Source organism: Colletotrichum costaricense (assembly GCF_030867565.1).
Source record: "Colletotrichum costaricense strain IMI 309622 chromosome Unknown Scaffold_15.1, whole genome shotgun sequence".
NCBI classification, from domain to species: Eukaryota; Fungi; Ascomycota; class Sordariomycetes; order Glomerellales; family Glomerellaceae; genus Colletotrichum; species Colletotrichum costaricense.
In genome coordinates, this window is record NW_026848244.1 from 73,310 (window position 1) to 100,864 (window position 27,555).

Genomic DNA, 27,555 nt, shown 5'->3' on the forward strand with positions numbered 1-27,555 from the left:
GCTCCGACATAATGCTATGCGGAGTGAATTCTGGGATTGAAGAATGTGTGGTTTGCCACGAGGAGAGGAGGGCGACTGTGCCGCGCAGAAAGGCTCGAGGAAGGGCGTTTGAGAGTCTGCACGGAGCTGTCTCCCGGACGCGACAATGCTCCTCCTCACCGAAATCCCGCGCGACCAGAGCCCAGGAGCGTGGGCTGATAAGACCGATAAGAAGGTGAGCCTCTTGTTATCGATAAGATCAACCACTGGCAGATAAGCCCTTACGTAAGCGGCCTCGAATGATCCCACCCTCCAATTCGGCTCTCCAGACTCAGGACTTACATGGAAGTTCAGCTTGGTCCCTCCGAAGGCTGCTGTTAGCCTTCAGTCCATCGCCTATTATTGCGCTCGACTGCATGGGAAAATCGCCTATTGAACCGAGAAAACTCTCTCTCTGGACGGACATTATTGATCAACATGCTTCAAGCTTGTCAAACCCACGCGAGACCGAGAACCGGTTCTTGTCAAACCATCGTCGATTCCTCGCCAAGAACGCCCTGAGGACGCTGTCACCACTGTCACTTCACTCCTCGCCACGGGCTTCCTCGCCACGGGCTTCATGTCTTCAATGATAGATTTCGGTGTCTCCGGTTGGGGATTCGAGAGGCTTCCCGCATCTGGATTATAAGACTTGCACTTGTCTTAAGCTTCTCTCTGCCGTCCGCCATGCCGGCGGCCAGCTTCGCTTGGCGCACTCCGACTCGTCTGCGGTTTCCTTTTACCGTTCACCTTAGTCCCACTGGGCTGGGTCTTCTTTCTTCAGCTTCGACGTTTTCGTTGCGGCCCGGCGCTGCGCTAATTGATAGCGGTCCAGACTTCCTCAAGTGCGACAGGATGCCAAAAGCCAGCCGCGGGGGTCTGGGTCGTGCAAGCCCTTCCGAAGCGAGCGAGGGCTGAGAGGACATGGGTTATGGTTGGGCTTGTCTGGCCTCCGGTCCGGTGGTGGACAGGAGCCCTTGCTAGGCGGTGGGATCCGCCTCCGGAACTCCTTTGTGCCTCACGACCCTGAGCCGATTTCTGGAAAGATGACTGTTGCCCCGCATGAGGGATGGCTGGACTTGGACGAGTGTGGTCAGCGCAGCTTCTGCCTTGCAGATGCCCTGCATCCCCTCTTGGAGCCGCTGTTCCACGCAGGGCAGAGGCCCGTCAAGGCGTCGATGACTGTGCATGGGTGTAAGTGGCCATGTCCTTCTTGCAGAAAGTCAACGCCAGTGTTTTGGGTCCCGAATAACTCGCAGCTTTCGTCGAATCTGTTGCGCGAGGCACACCGGCGATGGAAATCTCGGGTCGGAAAATATCTATCTGAAGTCGAGAGAGCGCGGCCAGCAACAGTCCTGGGACTGGCCCCAACCACGGGAAAGAGGGTTTTTCTGTCGGCCGACGGCATGAAGCTAGGGAACCCAAACGCACGCTCATCGTTCCATGGCGATGGTTCTCTAACTTGGTCTATCCCGGTAGATCCCGAGCACCGGCCATCACTAGCAACCGTCTGGTTCGGTAGCACAATATCGGTCGCAAGTGAGAGAGACGGAGAGGCACGAAGTTAAACCTATCTGTACTACAAACAGTAATTACGGAAAGCGGACTGATCTAGCGACGATGGAGCGTTCATGGCGGCCGACCTTTGAGGATTCCCCATCCACATCATGGAGTTTCCCGCCGTGACGAATACCCTCATGAGGGGTGACGTTCTTTGGTGCCGATGCTGTCTATCACCAGGCCTACGTGGGTGCAAGACCCAGGTTCAATGTTGCCTCTCGACAAGATGAAGACGGTCAATTTCAATCCACACCTCCCGGATGCGATCGTGGCCGTTATATCACCTTGGGATGACTTCACATCTTGGCCGCCGTGTGACTGATGATTCAGCAGAAGAAAGCCGATTGCGATCGTCCCAAGACAATTAGCAAAGGGAAGCCCAGCTCCCGGGGGTTTAGTCGCCAATTTTCATGAGACATTGCTCAATCGAGCAAGCGGGACGCGACTCTGACCAATCATTGAGCTTCTTTGTCGATGCAAGCCAACGCCGAAGGATGCATCGAGGACGGCGATCCCCAAAGACATGCCCCCGGAGTTTGGGCTGACGGTGGGCAGAGGCAAGCCAGCATCGACGCTTTGCATCACCACCCTATCACTAGCATTCCCCAAATGTCACAGGGAGAAGGGACTGCATACGCAAGAATGCTCATACCAGCGAGGAAACAAATCACATCTGGCGCCTTGCCGATCACTTCAACGTCGACTACCTAGGGTTCCGTCACAACAGCGTTTGTGGAGACGCAGAGACTGTTTGAGACCTCCAGACATCATACGTCGCCGTTGAAAGGCAAAATAATTCCTCTCGCCGTCCTTTTTTGCGAGAAGTCGGCTCACGGACGGGGAGCCTGCAGTGGCACAGCCTGGAGCTGACGGATGCTGCAGCAGCAGTGTTCCTCAGGAACAGATTCACTACGCCTGTATGCGTATGCTGCTGCACAGAGTCTGAGAAGTTTGAAGAGACTGCCAGCGCATCAGAGCTGTGGATGACAGGCACATTTGCTTGGCCGTCCTCGAAGAAGCTGCAGACCAGGGTAGGGTCCGGACTGAGGGGTTCACCCATCGCTCTAGTGGCGGCCCGGTCTAAAACATGGCTTGGAGCTATCCCTCTGTCTCCCGCCGCGTCACTCGACACTCTACGACAGGCAGCTCGGACCGTGGGCAAGCTGGCGGGTCTTTGCCAGGACGCAGCCCAGTCCCGGATTCTGGGTCAAGTCAGTTCTTGATCCGGGACAAGTGACATAAAGCCATCCAGACGCCCACCCGAAGACGTTTTGTAAGGTTTTCGGCGTCCATTTCCCCATCCAACCACAGCTCTTTTGCTCATCCGGACCGGCTGCTTTCGACCAGGTTCGACAAGGCCGTGGACAAGCGACGATCTCAAGTCATTGTTCACTGCTACGGGCGTACTGGGTACATCCGCTAGCTACCTCAATCACTTCAGTGATCAACGCAGATCTGACAGGGGTTCTTGTGGACTATTGGCGGTCCGGAACACCTCCTCTGCAGTCATCGGCGCCATCCACTGCTGTCAGCTCTCAATCTGGGTGAAGCTCTCTGGCCGCATTTAGCTGAGTGCTAAGGCTTCCCGTCACGGGAGCTATTCAACGATCGCCCATATCAACGTACTTGATCCCGCGACTTGTCTCGCGCTTGAAGTCTCACAATGTACGGTCGACGAGATTCTCGAAAACGAATGTCTCTACCACCCACTCGCACAATGTCAACAACATCAACACAAGGCTGGACGCCTAAGACGCTTGGGAACCCTATTATCGAGGGAAGGATGCCTCAAAATTCAAAAGTCAAGAGGTGGGACGGAGCAGCAAGGTCTTGCAGTGATTGGGATAATCTGAGAAGAGTAAGATGATCCTTCCTATCGTGATGAGAGAAATTCAGCTAGCGCGATGTCTCTTGACCTTGAGATTATTCGCTAACGTTGTTGTCTCAGGACCCTGAATTATGGTTTCGCGGTGGAAACTGCTTCGTACACTTGTACGGCAAGGGGCAGTCCCGCAGAGGACCTGCATTTAAAGTACCATTCGGTGCTTTGCTTTCAGCAAACTGCCATCCGTTTGTCAAGAGATTTATGGCTCGCGACATGCCTGAGACGCCAGGTTCATTCCATGACCAGTATGATGATTTGGACCGGTGGAATGCTCTCAACCCCAACGAGCGGATCGAGCTCTACATTCCAGCACCCCCAATGGCAGACAAGGAACAGGCATTTTCTTACCATCTCGCAACGAGAAATTTCTTTGCGTGGATCTTCCGACGCTCAGTGGTCGGCGAGCACCTCGGCACCGCACTCATCGGCCTTCTCAACAGCATGGCGGAGTTCAGAGGCAACGAACAGGACAACGTGTCGGATCTCACTTCTTACTTAGATGAAGAGGGCTACTACGACATCAAGGGTCTGCCACAACACGCACTTGCTATGCTGCATCTGGCCGAAGTCTTCCAATTGAGAGACCTGTACGTCGACGCATTCAGCCACTGCGTTGGAATGAGCGAGGAGCTCTTCTACAGTCCCGAGTATCAGGTATGTTTCGCTCATCTCTAACGGCTGCACGTTTGACTCATAGAACATAGCACATTGGCTCGGTCTCTAAGACGCTGATTCGACGGGCGCGGACTGAGATGAATTCTAGACTCAGTCAAGCAGGTGGCATGCTTAAGAACTTCCTGGAAGAGGAGCTCTCTGAGACACATCTTGGCCTTCCAGCAGGCGGACGTGCCCATCTGGACCGATTCCGATCCTTTATCCAATCATTTTACACGACAAAGTTTGGCTATTACCCGCCATTGTCCTTCGACACTCGCAGTAGCACCATCTTCGACCCTGAGATTTTCAGTACCATGTGCAAGGATTTCAAGGCCGTTTATGACTTGCTCGTAGACGAGGAGTTCACTTCAATCGAGAGCAGCCCGCTCCTTGCGCAAGGCGGGATATGCGCCGTGCAGAGCGTTCAAGAATTCGATGAGCGATGCAACTTCAAGTCTCTGAGGCATCCGCTGCCATTACTGCCCGAGACTGTCAGCGACAAAGCATCCCGTCGCATGTCACTACAGTGGTTGGCGAACACCGCGCGAGGCGACAAGCTAAAGCCTGACCAACGCCTAGTGGCCCACAGTGCCATGATCAAGGCAATGAACATGCGTGACCCAGCACTTCTGGACAACGACTTTGTCCGCGCCTACCGGAAGTTTGAAGAAGACTCCGTTTCACCTCTTATTCGCGTCGATAAGGCCGAGAAGATTAGTCTCGTGGACGCCCGCAAGGTGCGCTGGATTCTGATTTACGCGGTGTACCAAGTGCTCCTCAGCTGCACACAGGCGCCATCGGAAGTTCGCGACACTGATGCGGACTATCACCTCGCAGTGTCTTGTGAAAAGCTGCCGCCCTGGAAGGAGGGACGCCAATTGCAAACCCTCCTACGCAAGCAGACAGACATCGCAGTCGATACTAAGCGATCGCAATCCGTCACGGACTGGGCAACGGGCTGCCATGGCACACCGTCTGTGGTTGTGTCGCCGACTATCGAGATTCGACCAGACGTCGACTACACTGCCAGATCCCGCCGCGACGAAATAGCCTCCCGTCGGCAGTCAACATGCGGGGTCCCACCCGCGGCGGCCCCGGCCCGCTCACGGAGCAGGAGCTTGTCCCGCAACAACCCCTTCCGACGATCCCTCAGCATCTTCCGCAAGCTGGAGGAGCAATGTGCTCCGGCACCCCGCAAGGCATCATACTGCGAGATCGTGGTCCACGGTTACGGCAACGGCACCAATGCTGTCAAGAAGTGGGAGGGTCCTCCCGCAGGGGTCTCGCCCCGGACTCATGTTGCACCGCGTTCCTTCTCGACTTCTTCAGAGTCCAGCGGCGCCTCTGAGGCTCCCTCGATGGGTGGTCACAGCTATGCGACCATCGACTCCACGGCGCCGCCGACCTCGCCCGATGCGCCGAGCAAGAATTGGCCGAACCAGGAGTCGCCTATGCTGAGCCCCGTTCCTCTGCGTGGTCGTCGGCGCATGAGGAATGTGCTTTCCTTCGCGGGGACGCCGCCCCGTGCCAGTTCTTCGGAGTGGACGGTAAATAACCGGCGTCACAGCGTTATCGGGGGCGGCGCTGGTAGCTACGCTCATGACTATGAGGAGCTGATTAAGGAGCAGGAGGCAGACTTCCACCGTCATGAGCTGGAGCCTCTTCCCCTGCAGATCCGCAAGTCTTCGATCCCGATTCATGAGTCCCCGGTATTAGGGCAGATGGATGTGCAGCCTGTGTGGGAGCAGTTCAAGGACCTTGGTGGTCTTACTAGCTGCTCCCCTCTGAATATCTAGACCGGCTGGGTGTACTGAGTACTACTCCGGCCGGAATGTACGAATGGTAGTGGCACGCTACCACTGGTGTTGTTTTCTTTGTATGTATTGATTTGGAAATGACGAGATACCCTGTCGCACCCTCCTTATACAGGCCTGCGCATGGCGATGATTGATATGAGCGATAAGGTTGGGGAAGGAGTTTAAGCCTGGATTGTTATGGCACATTGTACAATATTCTCACTGAAAAATCTGAAGAAAGGAGAACGAGATGAGAACGAGCTTCTTACACCTGAACAGTGACTTTCCATATCACAGATGGCGTCCGATGAGACGAGGCAATTTTTGGACTGAACGTGTCTACACACCACTACGTTTGTAAAGGATAAAAAGGCTGCTACCGGCTGGTATTCCATAAGCTTCCTGTCTTCCCATTCGCAGTTCATCTGTGAAGCACATCATATTTGTACGATGGGCGCAAGTGCTGACAGCAACGACCTGTCCCGTCAGCCCCGTGACGTGTTCTGCGGATGGTACCTGCAGGAATGCAGCCATCACGGAGTTGGATGTGCACATGTCAAAATGTGCGCGACCTATCGCTCACAGGCTGCATCGAATCAGGCTCGAAGCTCATTCAGGAGGGATGTAAATGGGGCTGTCGTAATTTCAAATATTACTGCATATGTCCATTTATCTTTGTCCTATATTTACCGTTGCCATACAACTCAGCTTCCGGGCCTTCATCTACGGCTGGCATGCTCGCGCAATGCTCGCGCTTCTTACAGCGTTGAATGTACAGAATAAGGGTACACGGTTGTCCCTGTACAGATGCGATCATACGAGAGTCTGAGAGTTCAACGCTGCGTCGCAAATACCAATAAACGGATATTACTCAGTCTTGGTCGTCTTTGACGCGAGGGCCAGCCCGTCGACGATCTCGCCGCCCATGGAGAGGATCATGTAGCCTGAGCCGAGAAGCCATGCGCCGCTACAGTTGCGATGTCAAGTCAGCTTCCTTTCCGTGCAGCAATCCGCCTCTTCTGTTCGTGGGGAAAAGCTTACTTGGGAATGATCCAGAGGAAGAGGAGGTCCAGAGGGGGATTGTGGCCAATGTTGTCAAAACGAGAGAAGTACTCGTTCGCCCCTGTCGCATCATCGTCGTTAGTACATTATCGCTTCGCAGGGCTCCGGGAGCAAAAGGAAAGAGAGTCGCGCTTACAGTACAACACCGTCTTGCTCAACGTCATCACAGCCGCGCTGAACCCAATAACAATAGCCAGCGCGCCCGCCTTCCCACCAACAACCTTCTTCAACCCAGCCGGCCCGTCAACGGCGCGTCCTCGCGAGAAGTACAACCAGTAGTAGGCGAGATACATGACCGTCTCGACGGCGTTCAGCGCGCCCTGCGCAGAGGTGAAGCCGTTGCCGGCGTTGAAGGCCTTCCACCCGTACACGTGGTCGACCTCACCGTAGAGCTTGTAGGGCGCCCAGACGGGCCAGTGGAGGTGGCCGCCGGGCATCGTCCAGGGCCGGAGGAGGACGTAGCCCGTGTCCCAGATGACGAGGGGCAGGGAGACGAGGAGCCAGAAGCAGGTGAGGGAGGTTGGCGCGTGGGACCAGCCTTGCGGGGTGGATTTGTTTTCGGGGTGGGTTGTTGCGGCGGTTACGACGGCGCGGGCTTTCGAGGGGATGGTTGGGGAGGCTTCGGGGCCGGTTGAGAGGGCGCGGGAGGAGGATCGTGTTGAGACCATCTTGTTGCCGGCGCTTGGTCTTCGGATTTGGGTGGGTTCGCGATGTGAAGGTATCGTGGGGGAGGAAGCGTTGGCTCGGTATGGTCTCCTGGCTCGTTGACGCGTTATCGAGTTGTGTGTATGTGTGTCCGTGTACGTGTGCTGTCGTCGAGAAGTAGTAGGAGGAGGGAAGCTTCGGAAAGGTTAATTGGACCGAGAAGGACAAGGACAGGTAAAGCAACCGGGATCAAGTCAATCAAACTGCCCGTCCCACTGTCCCAGGGACCTGTTCACAAACGGCCAGGGGCCACAGAATACGTGATCCGTGCCGTTACACTCTCCACACAGGAACCGACCGGCAGTCCTGGGGCTTGAGGCTTGAGCAACGGTGGGTGGCACCCGAATACGACAGACTGACTGGCGCAGCGTGCTGGTGTGTCGCGACACTCTCAAACCTTCTTTGGCCCCTCGGAGCGGTCCTGTGCAGGCTTCCCGAAACGGTTCGCGCCTTCGCAGTACGTACATAGAGGGGCAGCGGCGCGATTAGTCAACCCGAGTGCCGCGTCCCCACACTTTCGCGGATGACTGGTGATCCGTGCTTCGCTAGCGAATTGCGGGGGTGGGGCAGACATGTCGAGATACGACAGGAAACATCGCGAAGGTCTAGTCGGTCATTGCCTTCAAATGTCGGTTCCTGGTCTGGATGCCGCTTACGACTTCAGCCAAGGCTGGTAACACCTGTATCTACCATTGAAACCTTGGGTGCTTGTGCTGATGCTTTTCCATTGACTAGCACATGTTTGCTCTTGTGGGTTTCTCCAGTTTGGCTGACGAGGCTGGACGAAACGAAGAGTGCCTTGTGAACTGTGTATCGAGTGATCGATCAATGGTGCCTACGAAAACCAGAGCTCTCGGTCCAACTATTACCAAGACATGTTTTCATTCCTTCGAGTCCGATCAGGCGAGTGCCTACCACTCTTTGTCAACTTCGACGCGTGATCTGGACAGGATGAGCACCAGTGTGCTCTTGTTTGGTGGCCTCTGTTCACCGCAAGGCCTCGATATGGTTTGTGGGGGAAAAACGCGCTAACGCTAGCTCATTGGTACAGAGGCGAAGGGAGGAATGCAAGACTGTTGACTAGGACGAACTAACTCGATATAAGACAGAGCACCTCGCCTTCTTAAGCAAGCCGTCTGCCGGCAGCACAAAGCAGGCAATTCTCTTTCCCGAGAACCAGAAATCTACCAAACCCAGACGACTTCCAAGACTCGCAAGTTCATTTCCAGTTGAAGCTCCGAGAAGATGGACATTCAACCGATGCATCACTACCGCACAGGGAGCGGAAGCTCTTCGCACACAGAGAATGGCTCGGAGAATGACTGGAGGAATGACACGAAGAGTAATGCGCAGAGCGAAGCGCAGAGCGACGCGCAGACCGACTCGGAGAGCGACTCGGAGACCAACTGTGGAAACGACTTACTACCCGAATCGTATAAAAGCAATCAAGTACCAAATTTCACACCGATCTTAGGGCTGGCTCCGACAGTCCATAAGTGCCCCTACGGAAATTGCGGCAAGGGCTTCACCTCGAAAGCAAATTTCCGAAAGCATTGGATTGCTAGACATGGGCCACTACCTACATCGCGACCAAAAAGCAGTTCCACCACTCGTCGCGATGTCATAGTGCCTACCTCTACCAAGGAATTGTCTCATAGATTGTCGGAACTTCAAGTTTCAGATGTTCCTCAACGGTGTCATGACGCTGGTCTGGCACCCTCAATTGCGACCGCTCCAGAAGCATTTGTTGGAGATTCTGGGCTGGAGATAAGGGACGGACTTGGTGGTAACGTCTTTCCAGCAAAGCCTGGATTCGAACCGCCAAACTCTGGATTGAAGCTTCATCCGCTCGAATATCCTCGAGCTCAACCGGCCGAATTCAATGCACCTTCACTGAACACTGCGTCTGGAGGGCCGTTCATGGCAAACCCGAGAGACCAAGATGCCCACCGCATCATGAATGAATTAGTCCTTAAAGCTCTGCATGACCTTGAGGTCAGAGTGCAAATCACTTGTTGCCAGAAGACCACAGTCCAAGGTGAAGGGAAAGTGCCAACCAGGAAACGGGCTCGGGGGCCTGCAAATCAGCAGCAGCCGCCGAGCCGGAAGCGACAAGCAATTTCTCAGAGGCAAGGAGAAGAATCAAACGAGGATGACAACGACCAATCAAGCGACGACGATCTGGAACGCCACGGTCCTGAAGACGGGAAAGACGATACGGGTGCAGGCGATATGGACCTGAAATACCTGGCTTGCCCTCTCTTTCGAAAGGACCCCCGAAGATACGCGGCTTGCGCGAAAAGTCGACTGAGGCGTATCAGAGATGTCAAGCAGCATTTGAGACGAAAGCACACTAGACCGGAGTACTACTGTCCCACTTGTTGGGAAACATACTCGGGACCCGACGAGCGAGATGCTCACCTTATTCAACGCTCTTGTAATGGCCCAGAAGGGTCAGGCCCACCGTGGATTTCACGGGAGCAAGATACTCTATTAGAAGGAAGAGTTCCAAATGGATCAACGGCGCAACAATGGTTCAGCGTGTGGGACATTGTCTGCCCTGGCCAGACACGCCCGGAACCTCCATTTTGTTTCTTGGGTAGGATGGTCGAGGACATTAGCACCTTCCGGAGAGAGCTCTGGGAAACCAAGGGCTCTGAAATTATCGAAGACCTCGTATCTCAGAGGGAAGCCATGCTCCAGGAACCTCTGACAGAGGAGACTAGGAGTCTGCTCCAGAGGTGCATCATGGACGCTGTCCGGCGTGTGCTGGAGCATCCCGATGTCACACAAGCAAGAGAGGTCCGATGGAACCAGGGCAACGACCTTGCTGAGGCAGCTTCAGTACCTCAATCCTCTAACCGGGTCCACGATGTTTCTGAAGATGTTGCCCTCGCAGTTCATCGCCAACCTTGTGGGACGCAAGATAACATACTCCAGGATGGCCACTCTTCCATTCCGAATCTAAGGCAGGCACTCCAGTTGGATGTCGAGCAGCAGTTCGAAGACTTTACGTCTTTCTGGAATCTGCAAACATCCGAACATGAAGGATTCGATACGGTCAATCGCAATGTCCTTGATACATTTCCGCCATAACAGAGATGAAACCACTTTCGATTCCGTTGCAGATAAGTGCATGAAGCTACCAAAGAGGACGGCTCTTTGATCTGCTGTTTATTTTCACGCAGCCTCAGCATGAGACCGTTTACATGTAGTCCTGTTTCTGCATAGCAGCTGGTCCATAACGCGGTTGTCGTTGTGCTGTTCATTAGGCAGGAAGGGCAACCTCTCGAGAAGTTCCAGTACCTAGAGAGAATGTATAATCATTGACAATCGTTAAATGGACCAAAATCGAATCTATTGTTGGGAAGCTCCTGTCCCGAATGCTAATTTCCCATGATATCTAAACTTACTTGAATTGATGCTCGATGAAGGGACCAAAGTCTTGAACTGGTTGGTGCGGGTATAAAGACACAATTGAAAGTATTGACGCTTAACGGAACTGAACTCCCTTCCATTTGCCATGGCCCGTTACAATTGATCCAACGGAACGAGGAAAAAAGAAGACAATGGAAAGAATGAGATGAGAAACACCAAATCAGTAGTGTAAGAGGCACGTCTTTGGAGACCCTCCGGGCTCACGCTGGCATTCGCAGTGTTCTGGCGGGAGGAGGTTGCTCGGTGACTGATAACCTTCGTTGTCGGCCGCGATTGTATGTTCGTCGAGGAGACGCGCCCAGGTGTCGGTAATGACCGGGTTGATGGTTCGTTGTCGCTGATTCAGCCCTTGCGGAGAGAAGTTGACGCCGGGTTCTGGCGAATGAAAAGGCGCTTGAGCTTGTCCGATGGCTGTGTAGTGCACTCGGGGGGAGGTGGTGTTGAGCATGGGATTTGTCCTGAAGCCAGACGTGTTGGTTTGGTGAGCTGTCCAGTGCTGCTGAGCACCGGGACCATGGTGATTCATTAATGCCAAATTGTATGATATGTGTGCTGCCCGAGCCTGATGGGAGTTCCTTGGAGCATTGAACGGTTGATATGAGCTCTGAAAGGGATCAAACGTTGAGCGGGGTTGCGATTCGTCGATGTAGGTTATGTTTGTCGGACCCAATGAGTTTGGGGGAGACATAAGAGAAGCCGCCGTGGGACTGAAATTGGGAAACACCTGGTTCTGGACAGAGCGCGAGGATGATCTGGAGGGGTGAAATGAAGGTGAAGTTGGTGGCTCCCGAATGCCGTTCGCAGCATAATTGTGCTGCTCGACTGGCAATGGTGACACTCCCGGGCCTGGACCCCAGCTGTTGTCCAACACGCGAATGACTGCCTGGAGGACGTGGTCATTCCACCCAAACTGTAGCCCAAGCTGCTGCACACCAACAGCCATTCTGGGCGCTACTCGTCGTCTTGTCGCAAGCTCGTCGACATCGTCCAGAGTAGGGCGACGCAGGTCTCTGCTCGCCCGGAAAGACAATGTCCCAGATCTTGAACCAGAATTCCTTCTCATCTTCACCGCGAGACTTCTTCAGTCCTCGAATAGAGGCTATTTGGTCTTCATTGAGTCCAGAAGCATCGAAATCACAGACACCAGGGCGGCATGTTCGTGACCTTATATGTGCACTACGTTCTGCGAATGTGGTGAACAAGGAAAAGCAAATGACACAGTGAATGGGTTGCCGGTGGTTGCCTCTGCCTGCTTCTGTCAAGTGTCTCCTGATGTCCCTAACTTCGTCGAATTTGTAATGACGGCAGCACGCATGGGCGACAGTGTCGTGCGCGTAAAAGTGGCACGCGAAAAGCCTCCCCTTCCTGACTGCTTTGGCTTTGGGGGCGACTGCGACACGCGGGCGTTTTCCACTACGCCCGCGGCTCGTGGTGCTAGAAGCAGTGCTCCCGCTTGACTTGGTAGCTCTCTTCCTTCTTCGACTTTGGTCAGTTCCAGAGGCCACGCCCCCGGATCCGCTAGTCTTTCCAGAACCACCGCCTGTAGTGCTGGTCTTTGGTATGTACACGAGATGCTTGAGGTACAGTCCAGGCGCGGTGTACAGTTCTCGAAGGAGCTGTGGAATCGGCGGGCGGGCGAGTAAATCACTAAAGGCTCGCCAGCCTGTAGATGAATGTCCACTGATCTGGGAACTTGGATTCTCGTTGGGGCAGAGCGCTGCTGGCACCCACTTGGCGAATAGAGCGACGGCAACTGGCTTTAGTAGGTAAAGACCAGTGCCACAGACCGCGAGTAAGTTGTAAAGGCCATGGCGAACTTTGACGTCGTCTATTTTAAAGACTGGCCACTGAGAACATGTATGCTGTGCGAGAGTTGGGCCGAGGTGACGGGAGGGTGTTTGCAGTACTGCAACGCCGGCCGGAGAGAGTTGAACGTGGGAATGATTTAGTTGTGACGAGAGAGAACTGAAGAGCGAATCAAAGAAAGTCGGGCAGCCTCCCAGGGCGTCTGCAGCGGTGGAACAAACGTCGACGACCGTACACGGGCCCGATGACTGGCCCAAACTGTTACCCCCGACGGTTGACAATCGGTTGGCTACAGTGTCTGAATTGACGACCAAGCCACTTGAGAACCTCAGTAGCAAACTCATCGACAAAGGTGGTTGGAAACGAAACGAAATGCTTTCAGGCTGTTGGCTGAGAGCGTCTACGAGGCGAAAGCTATATGATATGCTTGTGGAATTGTAGGAAATGAGAAAGGAGGAAAGAAACCAGCGACGGCTTCCATCTGTGAGAAATCCTAGACTCCAGTCGCCTCCTCAACCAACTCCTCAACCAACTCCTCCCCTTAGCGCGGCTGCCTTCCCGTCTCCTGGTAATCAACATCTACTCCCAAGTTCTCACGCCCCGACGAGGACCTCCGATGAGGCTCTTCGGCCGGGCAGCTTGTAATTCTCAACGTACGGAGCTCTGCACAGCCATCGTAGATTTATCGGGGCGGGCGCGGAGGCGTACCGTTCCGTATCCATGCCATCGATCTGTTCAGTATCGCGTCTTCCTCACGGCTATCACGCTCATAGCGAGGCTGTCTCGTATGTCGACTCCTGATCCAATGATCTGAATTCTCCCTTGATGTGAGTCCTGTCGTCAGTCACTTGATTTGCCAGGCTTTCGAGGCGTCTCTTCCTCACCGCCCAGCACTCGAGGTCAATGCACAAGGCAAGCCGTTGCCTCGCGCCACAACAGCCCCTGAGGTCGAAAATCCTGATCCAGATGCGCGGTGTTACAAGGCATTTTTCTACTTTGATTCCACCTGTAGACATGCATCTACGTCACTGCCAGGCAGTTGCGCATGACAAGCGGGCGGATTTACGCATCGAAACGCGCGAGTGCTCGTTTCTACAATGATGGAAATGCGTGATGTACGTACAATAACGACACGCCCCCTAAAGGCGAACCACTTCATACAGTTCACAGCAGTTCGCCGGGCCACAATTTAGAAAGCGAGCGCAACTGCTCAAGAAATCACTTTTAATTGCGCACAATTGCGCTGCGCGATAGTTTGGCGAAATGCGCAGTGAAGGAAAAACTCGTGATATTAGCCACCTGGAAAGACGTAGAAAAGACGTGAAAAAACACTCTGAACTTGAGCACGAGGTGTTCTCTGAATATGTTCCTTGGTCATGAAACGTTCGTCCAAGTAAAAACAAATCAAGCAACCTTGTAGAATCACTCAGAAGAACCAGTCCAGTTGGAAGCTCGAGATGCCGAGCAGCGATGTACACTCCCTCCATGCAGGAGACTCGAGGTGGGTGCTTCAGTCCCCAACCGACTTTCGTCACGCTCATTGATTAGCAGCAGCTCAGGCAAAAGCGGCCAGCGGGCTGTGCGAACCACCAGACTTGAGACGTGGATGATGGAGGAACCGCCAATCCCACTCGCGGCTTACGGTCTCGCACAGACAACCAGCAAGAGCCAAGGAACACACTCAGGAATTAGGAAATTTGATCAGGCGTGGGAGAAGGCTGCGAGGAGATAAAGAAGATACCCGGCACACATCACACAAACAGCGAATGCTGACTTCGAATTTCTTGACTTTGACTTAGAGCCTTTATGTTGGTTCGCCAACAAAGTGACTTGGGCTGGACGCCCTCAGACCATTAGACGGACACTGTGCACTTTCAGGCTGCAAATGCGTGCCCTAACTTACACCTACTGTAGCTAGGGAGGCTTGTCTAAGGTTGCACAGCCCTAATTTCTGCAACCATCTCGCTCCCTTCCAGTGGGGGAGACGTGCCCCAATCCAGCTTGTCACACCTAACGCATCTCAATTTAAGCCTGGTACTTCTGCGCCGGCATCAACAACACGAATTTGGGTAGTGTGGAATAGATAGGAAGGACATTTGGTCATGTGCGCGCCTCAAATCCTGAGGAGAGAATGGAAGAATTTGTCCTATAAGTTTGGAAATCCCACCTACCATTGACACATGCCCCTGAATCGAGAGAGATGTTCTGGGACTTCGAAGAAACCGCCTCAGCTAGCTTGTGACTGCTAGTACCCAGCTCGAGAGCTCAATGATGGACCTAAGTCTTCAGCATCGAGAGTATCCCCCCAACGTAGACGAGGCTTCCCAGCTATCGGGCTCCTACTTCGTCGTTCCCTCGCCCACCACGACGTTTTGGGAGGAGCTTGAGTCGTCTTGGCCCTGGCTCCCTTCTCTCCAGGACCAAACACAGACGTCTTACGGCGGTGAGAATGAGTAATGTGCATGGAAGATTGAACATCACTAAGAGAATTGTAGAAGAGCTTCCTGGAAGTCACTTTCTTGGCGATTGGGTACAGCTGCCGCTTCCAGAGTTACCGTCCCTCAGCCCTGCTCTCCCGCAAGACCGCCCTTCGAAGTCACAGAATGAGGCGTATCTTGAGCCATCGGATTGTCAGGCTGCAGCAATCCCTGGTGTTCATGGCCAAAGCTACTTTTGTCAGCCTTCACAAGGTGGGTTTTGGGAAATTCAACCCCAGATGGGCTGGTTTATACATGACAAATAGACTGACATTGCTCAGATTGTGACATGAAGACCTTTCCTGGACCAAGCGTAGTCCTACCAAGTCACTACCAGTGGTCGAGACAATCTATCCACGATCGGAATGACATCTCATCTAGCCAGGAGACTTTTCTGTGTGACAGACATGCAGATCCACTATCAACCTGTGGCAAAACATGCCACCTAATTCCCAACAGGGCAAGCCATCGCAAGCGAGCGAGATCGCAGTCAGAGCCCCTGGGTGATGAAACAATCGATAGCCTTAACGGAGAGTGCGCAACTGTAAATGATGGCAGACAAGTGGAAGGGGAGCTTCATCACGTGGAGGCAGAGCCATTGCCGAGCAAAAGACTTGCCTGTCCTTTCTATAAGTATGATCGGATCACGCACCTCCACTGTGCTCGCTTCCACCTGAAGAGAGTTAAGGACGTTAAGCAGCATCTTCTCAGGAAGCATCGGTTTCACTGCAAGACTTGTCACGAAGGCTTTAAGGATAAAGAAAAGTGCAAAGCTCATGTCGATGCCGAGCAGTGCGATAGCAGGGCCAGTACCCGGTCGGCCGAGATCGATGAAGGCATTTCGGAGCATCAGGTAAACGATCTCTTGCAGAGGATGAATAGCGGCCCTAAGGGGGATGAACATTCCTGGTACACTATCTGGGATATCTTGTTCCCCGGACGATCCTTTCCCGCCTCACCATTTCTAAGAACCGAAGTGGAAGAAGTCATCTCGACCGTGTGTGACTTGTGGCACAAGAATGGTTCCAAGGTCTTGTCATCTCTTAATAACGGCTCATCGCCGACGGACTTGATAACCAGCACGGAGTTGCCCAGAGGAAGACCTTTCTCTCCCTTTAACTCTTCCACAGGTGAGGATTTGTTGTTGATCTTGGGCCAGCTCGCGAAAGTGAGTGCAACACAAAGCGAGGCCGATGAGACAAGCCTCACGAAATCGTGTTTCTACCCTTCGTCGCCTGCAATTTACTCCCCACCCACGTCTGTCATGACTCTAAGCGCCGTCGACGACAAAGAGAGGTGGCAGCTTGGTCATGCGATGGTGTCTTCTGCTCTGAAAGTTGACGACTTGAACAATATAACACTTGGGTCGAGAAGGAGCACAGAGAAATGACGGAACCTCTGTATAAAAGACTTTTGGTCTAAAGTTGTACTTGAACCAAGAAATTTACGCGTTTATACCGACAAAATATGAACAGGACACGATTCGTATTTGGGTCGATTTCACTTCAGATTTAATCTTTTAAATGACACCAATCTGACAGTTTGGAGCAGCTCAGCAGGTCCCAACACTCAAGCATTACTTAGACCAGACCTTCTGCCATCGACATTTCATCATCTTTCTCTAGAATCTCGTATGAAGATAAACGTTGATCAGCGTAGCTCTAAGCCGAATATAGTTCTTGATTTTCATCACTTGTGGCAAAACTGTGGGATAAAAATGGACAGGGGGCCTCACCGCCAGCATATACTCGCGAATAAAGAACACCGAGGCTTTGTAATGTTGGCATCTTCGGGCATCTTCTTTAGAATTGAACTCCAACTACTATCTCCAATTTTTGGTATTGAAATATAGGTACGACACATTGGAGAAAAATAACACGTGTACAATTGTACTGGAATCCAGCCTTGACTTCTCCAACAACCTCCCAAGTCAACTATGGCAACTACTGGTATTTCGGCAATGCCGACTATGATCGGAGCAATCTAAGTCTGGCGGGTGATTTCAACATTTCGTCCACCAAAATATTGATAACCTCCCGAAGTACCGCTTCATCGAGCCTGATCAGACTTTCACTTCCTACTCCGATCGTTTTCTTTCCTCTGAGCTTGTAAGACTGGTAAAAGTTCCTGAAATAGGCCACCTCAGAGCCCATTGTGTCGCTCAGAAAAGGAGACTTTGGTGGCTGTTGAGTTGTTGAAGAATTCAGAATCTTCCAGACTGCAAACCACTGCTTTTTGCGACCAGGAAGCTGTTGAGTGCGTGCAATGAGATAATCTTGATCTTCTGTGACGCCCCCGAAAATAACTTCACCCGAAGACTCACAACCGCGACTGATGATGTGTTTGTCTCGTAGACTAGCGTTGCAGAATGTATGGGCACAAACTGGGCAGTTGTAAGGGATCCGGTGCGCCGTCCAAATATGATCTTTGACATCTGACATTGTAATCAAAGCATCGACTCGCAGACATTGAAGATGCTCCCAAGGGCTATCGACAAACAAGGGACATGCAAATTCGGTAGATCGAACGCGAATGTCTCTTCGTTGAGATTTACGTGACCCACGTCTACCCGAAGTGATGGGAAGTGTGTTTGTTTTGCTTCGTCGCTTCTCCCTTCCTGTGTCGTGACTGACAATGTGCTGGTATGTCTTGAAACTCTTGTGCGCCTTCCTAGCTAGACTTTTGACAAGTATGTTGTCATCCGCCAGAGCTCTGTAACTAGAAAATGACTGCTTTGCTGATGTCGCCGTAGCCGCCTTCGTGGAACTGCCAGCGGTGTTGTCGTCAAGAGATTCTGGGGTGACAGCCCTAGCGGACGATGGCTCGACGAAAGTGTCTGGATCGAGACCAGTTGGTATAGCATCAAGAATGCATTCTTGCTTCACTGATGTCTGACCTGCTTCCTGGGACTGGTTTCTTTGATGTTCAATCGTCGGAGACTTTTCTTCACGCATCGAACCTGCACAATTCTTTTCAGAATCGTCGACGGGGGCGCGTTGCTGCAAAGGACTCCCGGTACTTGAGGGATCATCCTGTATAGGAATGCCGTCTATCGAAAGTACAGTGTTCTTGTTGCTAATCGACCGTGTGCGAGTCTTCGAGTTTCGTAGGTGGTTGAATCGAGTCGCTTTGACAGAGCCGTTAGTGAAGTCACCCGCATCAATCGTGATTCGCATGGCTTTCGCATGCTCAGTTGCAGAGGCTGTCTGTATCGCGCTAGGCTGCACACGATGATATATTCCAGATACGCCTCGGCGGATCAAGATGCCGCATCTCTGTGCTAGTAGGTAGTCGTAACTGCGCAAACGTGCTCCGTTCCCAAGGTCAAGAAAGATGGTGTCCTCGCTTTCAACAATGCAATTACCTTCTACTACGACCCCGTCGCGACTCCTAGAAATAGTGAAGGTTCTGGCGTTTTTGAAAGGGACACCGGCAAATTTCGTCCTCCCAAACCAGCTAAACTCATCGGCTGAATTGGCAAAAATGCCTCGAGGAATTGAACCGTCAAAGCTGGTCCAAGCGAACAACGACATATCGCCTGTCTTGTCTAAAATTGCCCCCTGAAGGTTCCTGAATGCTAATTGTTTACCCTCGCCGTAAATTATTGGCAAGGTGACGCCAAAGATACCAAGAAGAGCGTATGACGAATCCTCGCCACGAGTATCCTTCTTTCCTGCTGCCCAAGACATCTTGCGTGCAACTGAAAAAGAATGTATAGGTCGTGATGTATCTCTGGGTATGTCTTCTATGCCTGTGACACGCTCTAAGAAAGATTGGAAAGCGAGCGAAGAAGTGTCCCCTCGAAGGTGCCAATTGCAGTCATAGAAGTAGATTCTCTTAGGGAACAGGAGTTCTTGAAGACTCCAGGATCGATTCCAGAACAGAGATTTCTTCCAGGTTTTTGCACATTCGTAAGGCGGGCAGCAGGGCAGATCGAATAGGTAAACGAAGCAAATGCGCGCATTTTGAAAATATTCCGAAAGGGAGTTGATGGCATGAGAGACCTCATCAAACGAGTTTTTATCGATACATAACGAGTCAATCCAAATGTAGTCCAGGCCATTCTGGCGTGCAAGGAGACAAGCATTGTCGATGACTGCTTTGCGGCTTATGTTATCGGGCAAGCTGGCCGAGTCGTATGCGTCCCACTCATCATGTCCAGGGGTCGAGTAAACATGAGATAAGATGGCATAGTCAACTCGTAAAGGGAAGCTGTGATTTGATATCTTTCTGGTCGTGCAATGTACGAGCTTCATTTTCGTAGGTGTTGGTGATGGAGATTGTGGCCCGAGGTTGGTGGGAAGGACGTGTTTGAGGGTGCGTTGCATATGAGCTGGACAGAAGTGAGGAATTGGGGCCCAGAACTTTTATATGACAGAGAACGACTGCGTCACTTTCCGACAACTGATGTAGCCTTGTGGACGTGTAGTTGTGTGCACAGCTGTGCACTGGGCTAGTGTAGCCTGACGCTGCAAGAGGCATGGAAACGCCTCGCGAATGGCCCGTTTGTAGTGGTGGCATGCCGTTCTGGCTTGCATGGAACATCTGAACAACTTCGATCGGGGCGTCTTTGTGGTGCGATAGCGCCATATTAGAACTCCACGCGTGTACCTGAGTACTTGTGGTAACTACATGTACTGTTTTCTCCCCGGCCTGTTCAAAAGGTTGTGAACTTATAGCATGCACTACCCAGTCTTATGAATGAATTTTTTTGCAAACTCGCGAGTGTTGCCATTTGATTGGAAGTGCGACATTCATATGTCGACTAGGTACCATTGATACAAACACTATTTGGCGGACAACGAGGCGAAGCAGTCCACAGGTAATGAATCAAGACGACAAGGTATTCGCAGATACTCCAGCCAGAAGTTCATCGTCAACACTTCATGCCTGTTCCTTGAATCGTGAACCCATATGCAAGGTCTACGCTTAAGATGAACAATGCCATAGACGCCTTGAATGCGGTGATACTGGTTGCATGTAGTCAAATGACACACATCACTGCCCTTACCGGCATGCGACCCACACGTACCGTTGGGTAGCCCATGTACTTTGCTGAATAAAGAAGAAAAGTCTACCAAGGCGTCTGTTTATATCACGGGGAAAGACAAACAATTCAAGTAGATGGCGCAAAGAAAAGAGCTGTTCTGGTACAGAGCATGCCTATCGTATCGAATAGCATCGGTGCCACATTCATAGTTGGGTTCGTATTACAAGGTAGTGCGGATGATGAGGGTGCCTACCCACACCGAGGGTCTTGTGATGTGACCTTGTCCGCGGATGGCCGGGAGATTCTACGCTGAGAATCCTTAGCCCTTTGGCTGAGCCAAATGATCATGAACACCGACTTTGTGCGGGTCTCAGGCAAGCTTTGTGGCCTGACTGCATTTGACGCCCAATTGGAAAGGCAATTGAGGCGGTAGGCCAAGGTCTGACAGGTCGGCTGAACAGCGAAAACAAAGAAAATGATGAACCCTATTTCGCCGCTGGAACCCAGTATTGCCAATTCCGCCAACCGTTGCAAGTGTCTGAGGCCAGGCTGAAATGCTTCGAAGCAAATCCTTAACGACAGGCTGCGTCCGAGAGCACGATGAAAGATCCTCAGAACTGTTCATCTAGCTCTAGGAGGTCAAAAGATGCCGAGGAAAGGCGGGTAAGGTGAGTAGTCAACATGGTTCATGTTGGTCGAGATTATGTCTAATCCGCCCGACGAGCAATACCCGACTTGAATATCCAAGTATATTGCCAGCGGCTAGTACCTCTCAAGTGACCTAAAATCGCACGTATCGAGGAATACCTGATTATGAACTCTCCAGGATTATGTTTTGATATCCGCTCAGGAATGTATTAGGGGCAGTTTTGAGCTAGGCTGAGGCCTCATGAATAAGCATGGGTCCAATTCCAGCATCCCATGATAACACCAACTACTGTGTCTTTGGTAGTGGCGCAACAGCCGCAAATCCATGTAGCGACAATCGGTTTACTGCAAAGCCAACATTTTGATTTGAAAAATGGTGGTTATTATTGGCAGTCTGATTGAGAGGTTGAGAGGGCGCATCCATGGAGGGCCTCCGTGAAGTGCGACGCTGGTGAGGGGCATGTGAGTGGCATGCCTGCGCAGGCACAGGCGCACGTTTGAGTCGAAAGAGACGTGCAGTTGAGTGTCTCATCCACTGCCCATCCCATCTCTTCTTATCCTTCACTCTCGACTTACTCACTTTCTCATTCTCACGAAACTCTTCACGTTATTTCATTCTTGATCATCATTCCCTTAAAACCCTCACGGCTGATGACTGAAAACGTCTCATTTAAAATGAGTTGAGCTAGCTGCGGGTCTCCGAGACATCCCCGAGGTCGGAGGGGCCCTGGAGACGGAGCTGGTGCCCCGCGGCTGTTTTTAGTGTTTGACTCATCGCTTTCAGGAGTGAGAAAACCAAAGGCTACTAATGAGAATTTCTGAGTGAGGAAGAGTCAACATCCCTTCAAGTTCGACCAAACGCCCCTTTTCAACCCAATCAACCAACCCATATATCAGACATTCAACATGGCTCCCGCCTCTCACGACCACATCCTGACGCTCTCGTGCCCGGACAAGTCCGGCATCGTCCACGCCGTGACGGGGGTGTTTGCGGCCGAGAAGCTCAACATCCTGGATCTCCAGCAGTTCTCCGACCCCGTATCGGAAAAGTTTTTCATGCGCGTGCACTTTGGGCCGACCGAGTCCGAGTCGACGGAGCACCTCAAGGGCCCGTTCGACGCCCTCGCCGCCGATCTCCAGCTGGACTGGTACCGCATCCGGCCCGTCGCCCGGAAGCTGCGCACCCTGATCATGGTCTCCAAGATCGGACACTGCCTCAACGACCTCCTCTTCCGCGCAAAGTCGGGCCAGCTGCCCATTGACATCCCTCTCATCGTCTCCAACCACAACGAGTACCAGGGCCTGGCCGGCAACTACGGCATCGACTTCCACCACTTGCCTGTCAACAAGGACACCAAGGCTGAGCAGGAGGAGGCTATCCTGCGCCTGGTCAAGGAGAACGACATTGAGCTCATCGTTCTGGCCCGCTACATGCAGGTCCTGTCACCCAAGCTGTGCGAGGCCATGTCCGGCAAAATCATCAACATCCACCACTCCTTCCTGCCATCTTTCAAGGGCGCGAAGCCCTACCACCAGGCCTACGAGCGCGGTGTCAAGATCATTGGCGCGACGGCCCACTTCGTCACGGCTGACCTGGACGAGGGCCCGATTATTGAGCAGCGCATTGCTAGAGTTGACCACTGCATGAGCCCCAAGGACCTTGTCGAGGAGGGATCCAATATTGAGAGCCAGGTTCTGGCTGCCGCAGTCAAGTGGACTGCTGAGGGACGCGTGTTCCTCAACAAGACCAAGACGGTTGTTTTCAATTAGGCATCAAAAAGGATAGGGCATTAAACGGAAATGATAAATAAAAGTTGGTCTTTTTTCCTGCACCTCGCAATATCCATCTATTTTACATTATTCTGCTCTCTTGTCTCCGCCTCCCTTCTCTGACACATCTCCCTTCTCTCCCTTCTCATGACGACCCCAGTTGCCGTCAGGTAACTCGAAAACCAAGTCGCTGAAACCAGGGCTGCTATTCATCGGCGAATTGAAAGGCGACGGTAACTCTTGAGGTTGTTGCTCGCCTAAAGCGGACTTCCGATCATGGTGCTCTAATTCTGATATTGGCACCCCTTTTCCATCCATTTCAGCCTTGCCACCAGTGAAGATATCTGCATCATGTAAATCACGCCCGCTTTCATTTTCGTTTTTGTGTTCTCCGTCGAAATTCCTCTTTCTCCGAGCCCGCCAGCAGAGGAACCATATCATGGCCACCATCGCAACCAAGCCACATCCACCCGCGACTGCAATTCCTGCTATTGCACCTGTTCCTAATCCGCTTGGAGAAGCGGAGTTGACGCTGGTGGTTTCGGATGGTGTGCCTGATGTTGCTCCAGTTCCTGCCTCCACCTCTGTCCAATATTCCCGCCAGGTATCGACAAAGGTATCCGCAGGTCTCGACCGTAAGTCTTGAGTGTTATCCGGGACAATGAGCTGTTCTGACATTCCTGGTCCTGGTGCTTGTGCCATGAAAAATCGCTCTCGGTCATAGTTGAAACCGGTAAAAGCACCTTGCAGAAAAGCTCGACCTAACGTATATCGGTTCAGTGATGAGGAAGCCACGATGTCCGATTCAGTCCATGGTTTGCAAGGCCAATAAGTATCCACCCCCCAGTTCACATAGTTCTCTCTGGCGGGCATTCGATCTATTGTGAGATTCAATAGCCTGAAAGGAATCTTTATAGTAATGTTCCGGAAATTTTCGTCTGCGAACACGAAGGTCATGGAAGCCGGAGAGTTGACGAAGCGCGTGGTGCCGACGGGATCTGAGTGAAACTCCCACACATACAATCCGATTTCTGGCACCCAGCGGACGGGTAGGTGAGAAGCAGCAGCCTCGCATACCTCTGGAGGAAGATACAAGTAAGGGGCAGCCGCATTTGGCAGGACCATGGCAGACCCGGTAGGGCCACCGTACTTGTCAGCCATACTCTGAACGGCGGCAGGGAGACTTTCGCTTTGCCATACGCTTCCAACAGTTGTGTTGTATGGCGATGGTCCTGCTTCAAAGTCGAGGAGTACGTCCACAAGTATCACCCGAGGGAGAGTGGAATCTAGGCGAAACGTCCCTACGTCTCCTAGAATGCGGTTTTCTTCATAGCCCCCCAATATTAGCGATCCTGTCTGGCCCAATGTGACGCTTCCCAAATGCATGTACCAAGAGCTATTGGCGATGAAATTTTCCGAAGTCATTTGGTCGGTGATGCTGTAAATAGAGTTGGGATTAGAATAGTCGTAACTAAGCTCATCGCCCAAGCCAATCGTTCCGACGGGTGCGGTTTCATTCGAGATGTTGGAGTATGCTGTCGGGTACAAATTGGGGTTGTAAATGTCGATAGTAATGTCGGCCCAATAACTTCTTTTAATGTCGCCCATGCGCGAAAGCAGGTTCGTGCGCTGTCGATATACCTTGCTCATGGCATTCTTGTCAAGTCCGAGAGGCCAGTCATCCATGAGTGCGACGGCGCTCGCGTTTGATTTGAGGACGCTTTCTCTGGATGCAGTACCGTTGTAGCTTCCCCCTTGTTCCACAGAAATCATCATGCTGTCTGTTGAACCCGTCGGCCAAAGGAAGTAAGCAATAGACCCGTGATCAAGAGACCCCGGCGTGTCCGAAAGCCCTATCGCTCGCCATGGTCCATCTGGGCCAAATGAGCTTGAGTTAACCCCTAATTCAGGGTCCGTCGACCAGTAAAGGCGCCGGTATTGGCTTCTCACGCATGTTATCCATGACAGAATAACTATCAACAATATGCCGTCGCGCATCTCGATAGAGAAAGTCGATAGTGACGTCGGAGGAAAGATTCCAATTACCAAATAGCAACTGATGGCTGGTAAGAAAAAGGACAGACGTGGAATGTCCTTTGGCAGTCCCAGGAGGGGGTCGTGAAGGCGGGTCAACGAAGCAAAATAGAAGTTCCCTCTTAGTCTAGAAGAACTTTCTGCAGGGGTATCTGTATTACATTGTCGGGAAACAGTCATCTCCCTTAAGTCTCGGAGGCGATGTTGCTTGGATGATTTTGAGTTGCATATGCATGTTGGAGCAGACAAAGCTGTTGGTTGGCGGAGTAGGCTTGGCCGCCTCGTCACGGTGGCTGCGCCTGCGCATCGTGTGACAAACATGACGGGTATTAGGAGGCTTCCGTGGAACGTAAAGAGTACTTGGTGGTCAAGTCTACAGGCGCAAGGCGGAAAAGCATGCTGATAGTCAGGCGGTCGGTATCTTGGCAGGCTGCGGCGTAGAGCTGCATGTTGGTCCAGGGGTTCATACGGAGAAACATGGACGAAAATTGCCTCAGTTGGTTATACTTTGGGTTCGATGGCATCATAGGAGTCCTAGATAATTTCCATCAAAGGCCAAACAAGTTCTTCTGCATGTCTGTACCCACCCAACTTTGTCCTGTGCCCTTCCGTGTCTGCTCAGCTCGCGACCCAACACCTCCGAGACTATTCTCAAATAGTTCTGTCTTCCGAGAATCATCTATATGCCCATAATCTATTTGGAACATTCAGGAGATAAGAAGCGTGCTGCGGCTTCCCGCGCTACAGTGCTTCATAGTCTGAAGATAGCAGTGATATTTGTATCACGAGGCTGGTGGGCAGACGGGTAGGCGCGCAACACAAGTGATCGACGTCGCCGAGGGAACAGGGAGGTACATATAACCAACCGCGCCGCAATCGTACTTATCAAGAGAGTTCTAGTGATAAATCAACAGACCCGTGTGCTCCAAGAATAGAATCAACTTTGAGCTAAGGCTACTCCTCCCTTTCTTTGCATCTAGGCATGCAGCCGAGAAAGCCGTTATGGCCGGTGAAGGCGAAACTCGGCCGTAACAACGACTACCTTAACCTTCAAAGTCCCATCTTTCATTTCGAGTACTTGAAAAAGTGTTCTTCGTACGCGTATCACGCCCACCGATATCATTGACCTTAAGAAGAGAACGGAGAAGTGAAACTACCATCAGAAGTAATGGACTTGGCTACTTATTTGGAGCAGGTAACTTGAAGTTACATTATCCATCCTAAAGCAAGAAACCGCATGCATTGGCCTCAAAATGGGCAGGAACTTAGGGCCTTGAATAGAGGCAGCAAATACCCTTGGAATTGACCATCACATAACTTCACTTGCCTCATCGATCATCAAGCGCGCAACAAGAAATGGCACCCGGGAGACTGGGCGGTCCAGTGTGGAAGGCTACCCACGTCGCCGAAGACCCAGTGAGGAAGGTAATTGATCGGATGGAGCTAGCAGCAGAAAGTCTGCTAGCACATTAAAGACACGACCACTCATCCTCGGCACTGTAGTAAGACGAGTGCCCGATTCCGTTTCGCTCTTTGTGTGACACAATCGTTGGTATTATGTTGTCATTAGAATTGAGAGTTACTTAGGTAGGTTGTCGGCGTAGGAATCCTGAACTAAGAAATAGTATTTCCCTTAATCCAACCAAAGTCTCATCTTGGACATATAATCATTACAATGCTTTACGCAACGAGGCCAGCAACGAATGCAGCCGCGGCCGGGGCATCCTGCTCGTAGTTCCTGTGGTCGGCAGTGATAATGATACCGCCGTCGCAGATGTTGTCGCCGTCATGGCAAATGACCTTGACCTTGGAGGCAGGGATGCTGCCAACAGGCTGGCCATCGAACGGGTCGCCGAAGATGAGGACTACATAGTACAAGCTGTCAGCAAGCGGATCTCAAGAATATTCAGATTAGGAATTCTGTAGACTGTAGACATACCGGCAGAGACACGGGCGGTCTGGGCCGCGGTGAGCTTGGACGCAGCGTTGTGGACGAGCTGGCCACCCTGGCTGTAGCCGGACATGACGATCTTGGTGCTGGGACACTGGGTCACAGCCTGAGGAGAGCCTGTTAGCTTGAAGAAACACCCTGCATGAAGGGTCTTGAACTTACGCGAGCAACCAAGTTGGCCATGGTGGTGCTGCCAGCTGCGTCGCCGCCGGCGAGGAAGCCGAGAATGCTAGCGGAGTAGTCGACACCCTGGACAGCCAAGTTGGAGGTTCCGACGAGACCAGCAAGGGCGTTGAAGAAGACGGGTCCCTCGGAGCCAGCCTCACCAACGTTGCCGGACTGAGTGGTGCCACGGGCCCAGATCAAAGTAACCTTGCGGCAAGCCGTGCCGTCGGTGAGCTGGTTGAAGGTGTCGCCGTTGTACTGGCGCTTGGAAATCGCGGGGCTAAGAGCGGCGGTGTCTTCGGGCTTGACGGAGTAAGCGGCGTTGTAGTAAGCCTCAAGCTCAGCGATGGGGAAAGACCCAATCTCGCTGCGAGCGACGGGGACGCTCTCGAGAGGGGCAGCGAGGGCCGTGGAGGCCGCGAGGAAGAGGAGGCTGGCCTTCATTGCGACGATTCGGGGACGATGGCAGCTACTGGACCTGGGTTGCTTTGAGAAGCAGGAGGGACTTGTCGGGCTTGGGAGTCTGGAGCTCTGAAGATCTCTCCTGATGCTGGGTGCCGGGGAACAGGAGCTACTTTATATGCCCTCAACTC

The 27,555-nt window shown here is 52.4% G+C and overlaps 10 protein-coding genes across 10 annotated transcripts; 4 read left to right on the forward strand and 6 right to left on the reverse strand.

Moving 5' to 3' along the window:
- Positions 1 to 11: 11 nt before the first annotated feature.
- Positions 12 to 5,916, forward strand: CCOS01_12355 (uncharacterized protein; the record flags this gene model as incomplete). The annotated part of the gene is made up of 6 exons (XM_060460504.1): positions 12 to 214; positions 854 to 1,212; positions 2,042 to 2,125; positions 2,335 to 2,789; positions 3,527 to 4,117; positions 4,168 to 5,916. The coding sequence occupies 6 exons, from the start codon at positions 12 to 14 to the stop codon at positions 5,914 to 5,916; spliced, it is 3,441 nt and encodes a 1,146-aa protein (XP_060308552.1).
- An 867-nt stretch (positions 5,917 to 6,783) lies between these two features.
- On the reverse strand, positions 6,784 to 7,646 carry CCOS01_12356 (uncharacterized protein; the record flags this gene model as incomplete). Its single annotated transcript, XM_060460505.1, has 3 exons — positions 6,784 to 6,883; positions 6,958 to 7,039; positions 7,115 to 7,646. 3 exons carry the CDS (start codon positions 7,644 to 7,646, stop codon positions 6,784 to 6,786), a joined length of 714 nt encoding a protein of 237 aa, XP_060308553.1.
- Positions 7,647 to 8,928: 1,282 nt separating this feature from the next.
- CCOS01_12357 (uncharacterized protein) lies at positions 8,929 to 10,779 on the forward strand (the record flags this gene model as incomplete). Its single annotated transcript, XM_060460506.1, has 1 exon — positions 8,929 to 10,779. The coding sequence occupies one exon, from the start codon at positions 8,929 to 8,931 to the stop codon at positions 10,777 to 10,779; it is 1,851 nt and encodes a 616-aa protein (XP_060308554.1).
- Positions 10,780 to 11,281: 502 nt separating this feature from the next.
- Positions 11,282 to 12,064, reverse strand: CCOS01_12358 (uncharacterized protein; the record flags this gene model as incomplete). The annotated part of the gene is made up of 1 exon (XM_060460507.1): positions 11,282 to 12,064. The coding sequence occupies one exon, from the start codon at positions 12,062 to 12,064 to the stop codon at positions 11,282 to 11,284; it is 783 nt and encodes a 260-aa protein (XP_060308555.1).
- Positions 12,065 to 15,195: 3,131 nt separating this feature from the next.
- On the forward strand, positions 15,196 to 16,794 carry CCOS01_12359 (uncharacterized protein; the record flags this gene model as incomplete). Its single annotated transcript, XM_060460508.1, has 3 exons — positions 15,196 to 15,370; positions 15,423 to 15,617; positions 15,686 to 16,794. 3 exons carry the CDS (start codon positions 15,196 to 15,198, stop codon positions 16,792 to 16,794), a joined length of 1,479 nt encoding a protein of 492 aa, XP_060308556.1.
- A 1,160-nt stretch (positions 16,795 to 17,954) lies between these two features.
- Positions 17,955 to 19,093, reverse strand: CCOS01_12360 (uncharacterized protein; the record flags this gene model as incomplete). Its single annotated transcript, XM_060460509.1, has 2 exons — positions 17,955 to 17,969; positions 18,038 to 19,093. The coding sequence occupies 2 exons, from the start codon at positions 19,091 to 19,093 to the stop codon at positions 17,955 to 17,957; spliced, it is 1,071 nt and encodes a 356-aa protein (XP_060308557.1).
- A 74-nt stretch (positions 19,094 to 19,167) lies between these two features.
- On the reverse strand, positions 19,168 to 19,491 carry CCOS01_12361 (uncharacterized protein; the record flags this gene model as incomplete). Its single annotated transcript, XM_060460510.1, has 1 exon — positions 19,168 to 19,491. The coding sequence occupies one exon, from the start codon at positions 19,489 to 19,491 to the stop codon at positions 19,168 to 19,170; it is 324 nt and encodes a 107-aa protein (XP_060308558.1).
- A 2,457-nt stretch (positions 19,492 to 21,948) lies between these two features.
- CCOS01_12362 (formyltetrahydrofolate deformylase) lies at positions 21,949 to 22,812 on the forward strand (the record flags this gene model as incomplete). The annotated part of the gene is made up of 1 exon (XM_060460511.1): positions 21,949 to 22,812. One exon carries the CDS (start codon positions 21,949 to 21,951, stop codon positions 22,810 to 22,812), a length of 864 nt encoding a protein of 287 aa, XP_060308559.1.
- Positions 22,813 to 22,899: 87 nt separating this feature from the next.
- CCOS01_12363 (uncharacterized protein) lies at positions 22,900 to 24,588 on the reverse strand (the record flags this gene model as incomplete). The annotated part of the gene is made up of 1 exon (XM_060460512.1): positions 22,900 to 24,588. One exon carries the CDS (start codon positions 24,586 to 24,588, stop codon positions 22,900 to 22,902), a length of 1,689 nt encoding a protein of 562 aa, XP_060308560.1.
- A 1,938-nt stretch (positions 24,589 to 26,526) lies between these two features.
- On the reverse strand, positions 26,527 to 27,406 carry CCOS01_12364 (cutinase; the record flags this gene model as incomplete). Its single annotated transcript, XM_060460513.1, has 3 exons — positions 26,527 to 26,711; positions 26,786 to 26,903; positions 26,960 to 27,406. 3 exons carry the CDS (start codon positions 27,404 to 27,406, stop codon positions 26,527 to 26,529), a joined length of 750 nt encoding a protein of 249 aa, XP_060308561.1.
- Between the last annotated feature and the right edge of the window lie 149 nt (positions 27,407 to 27,555).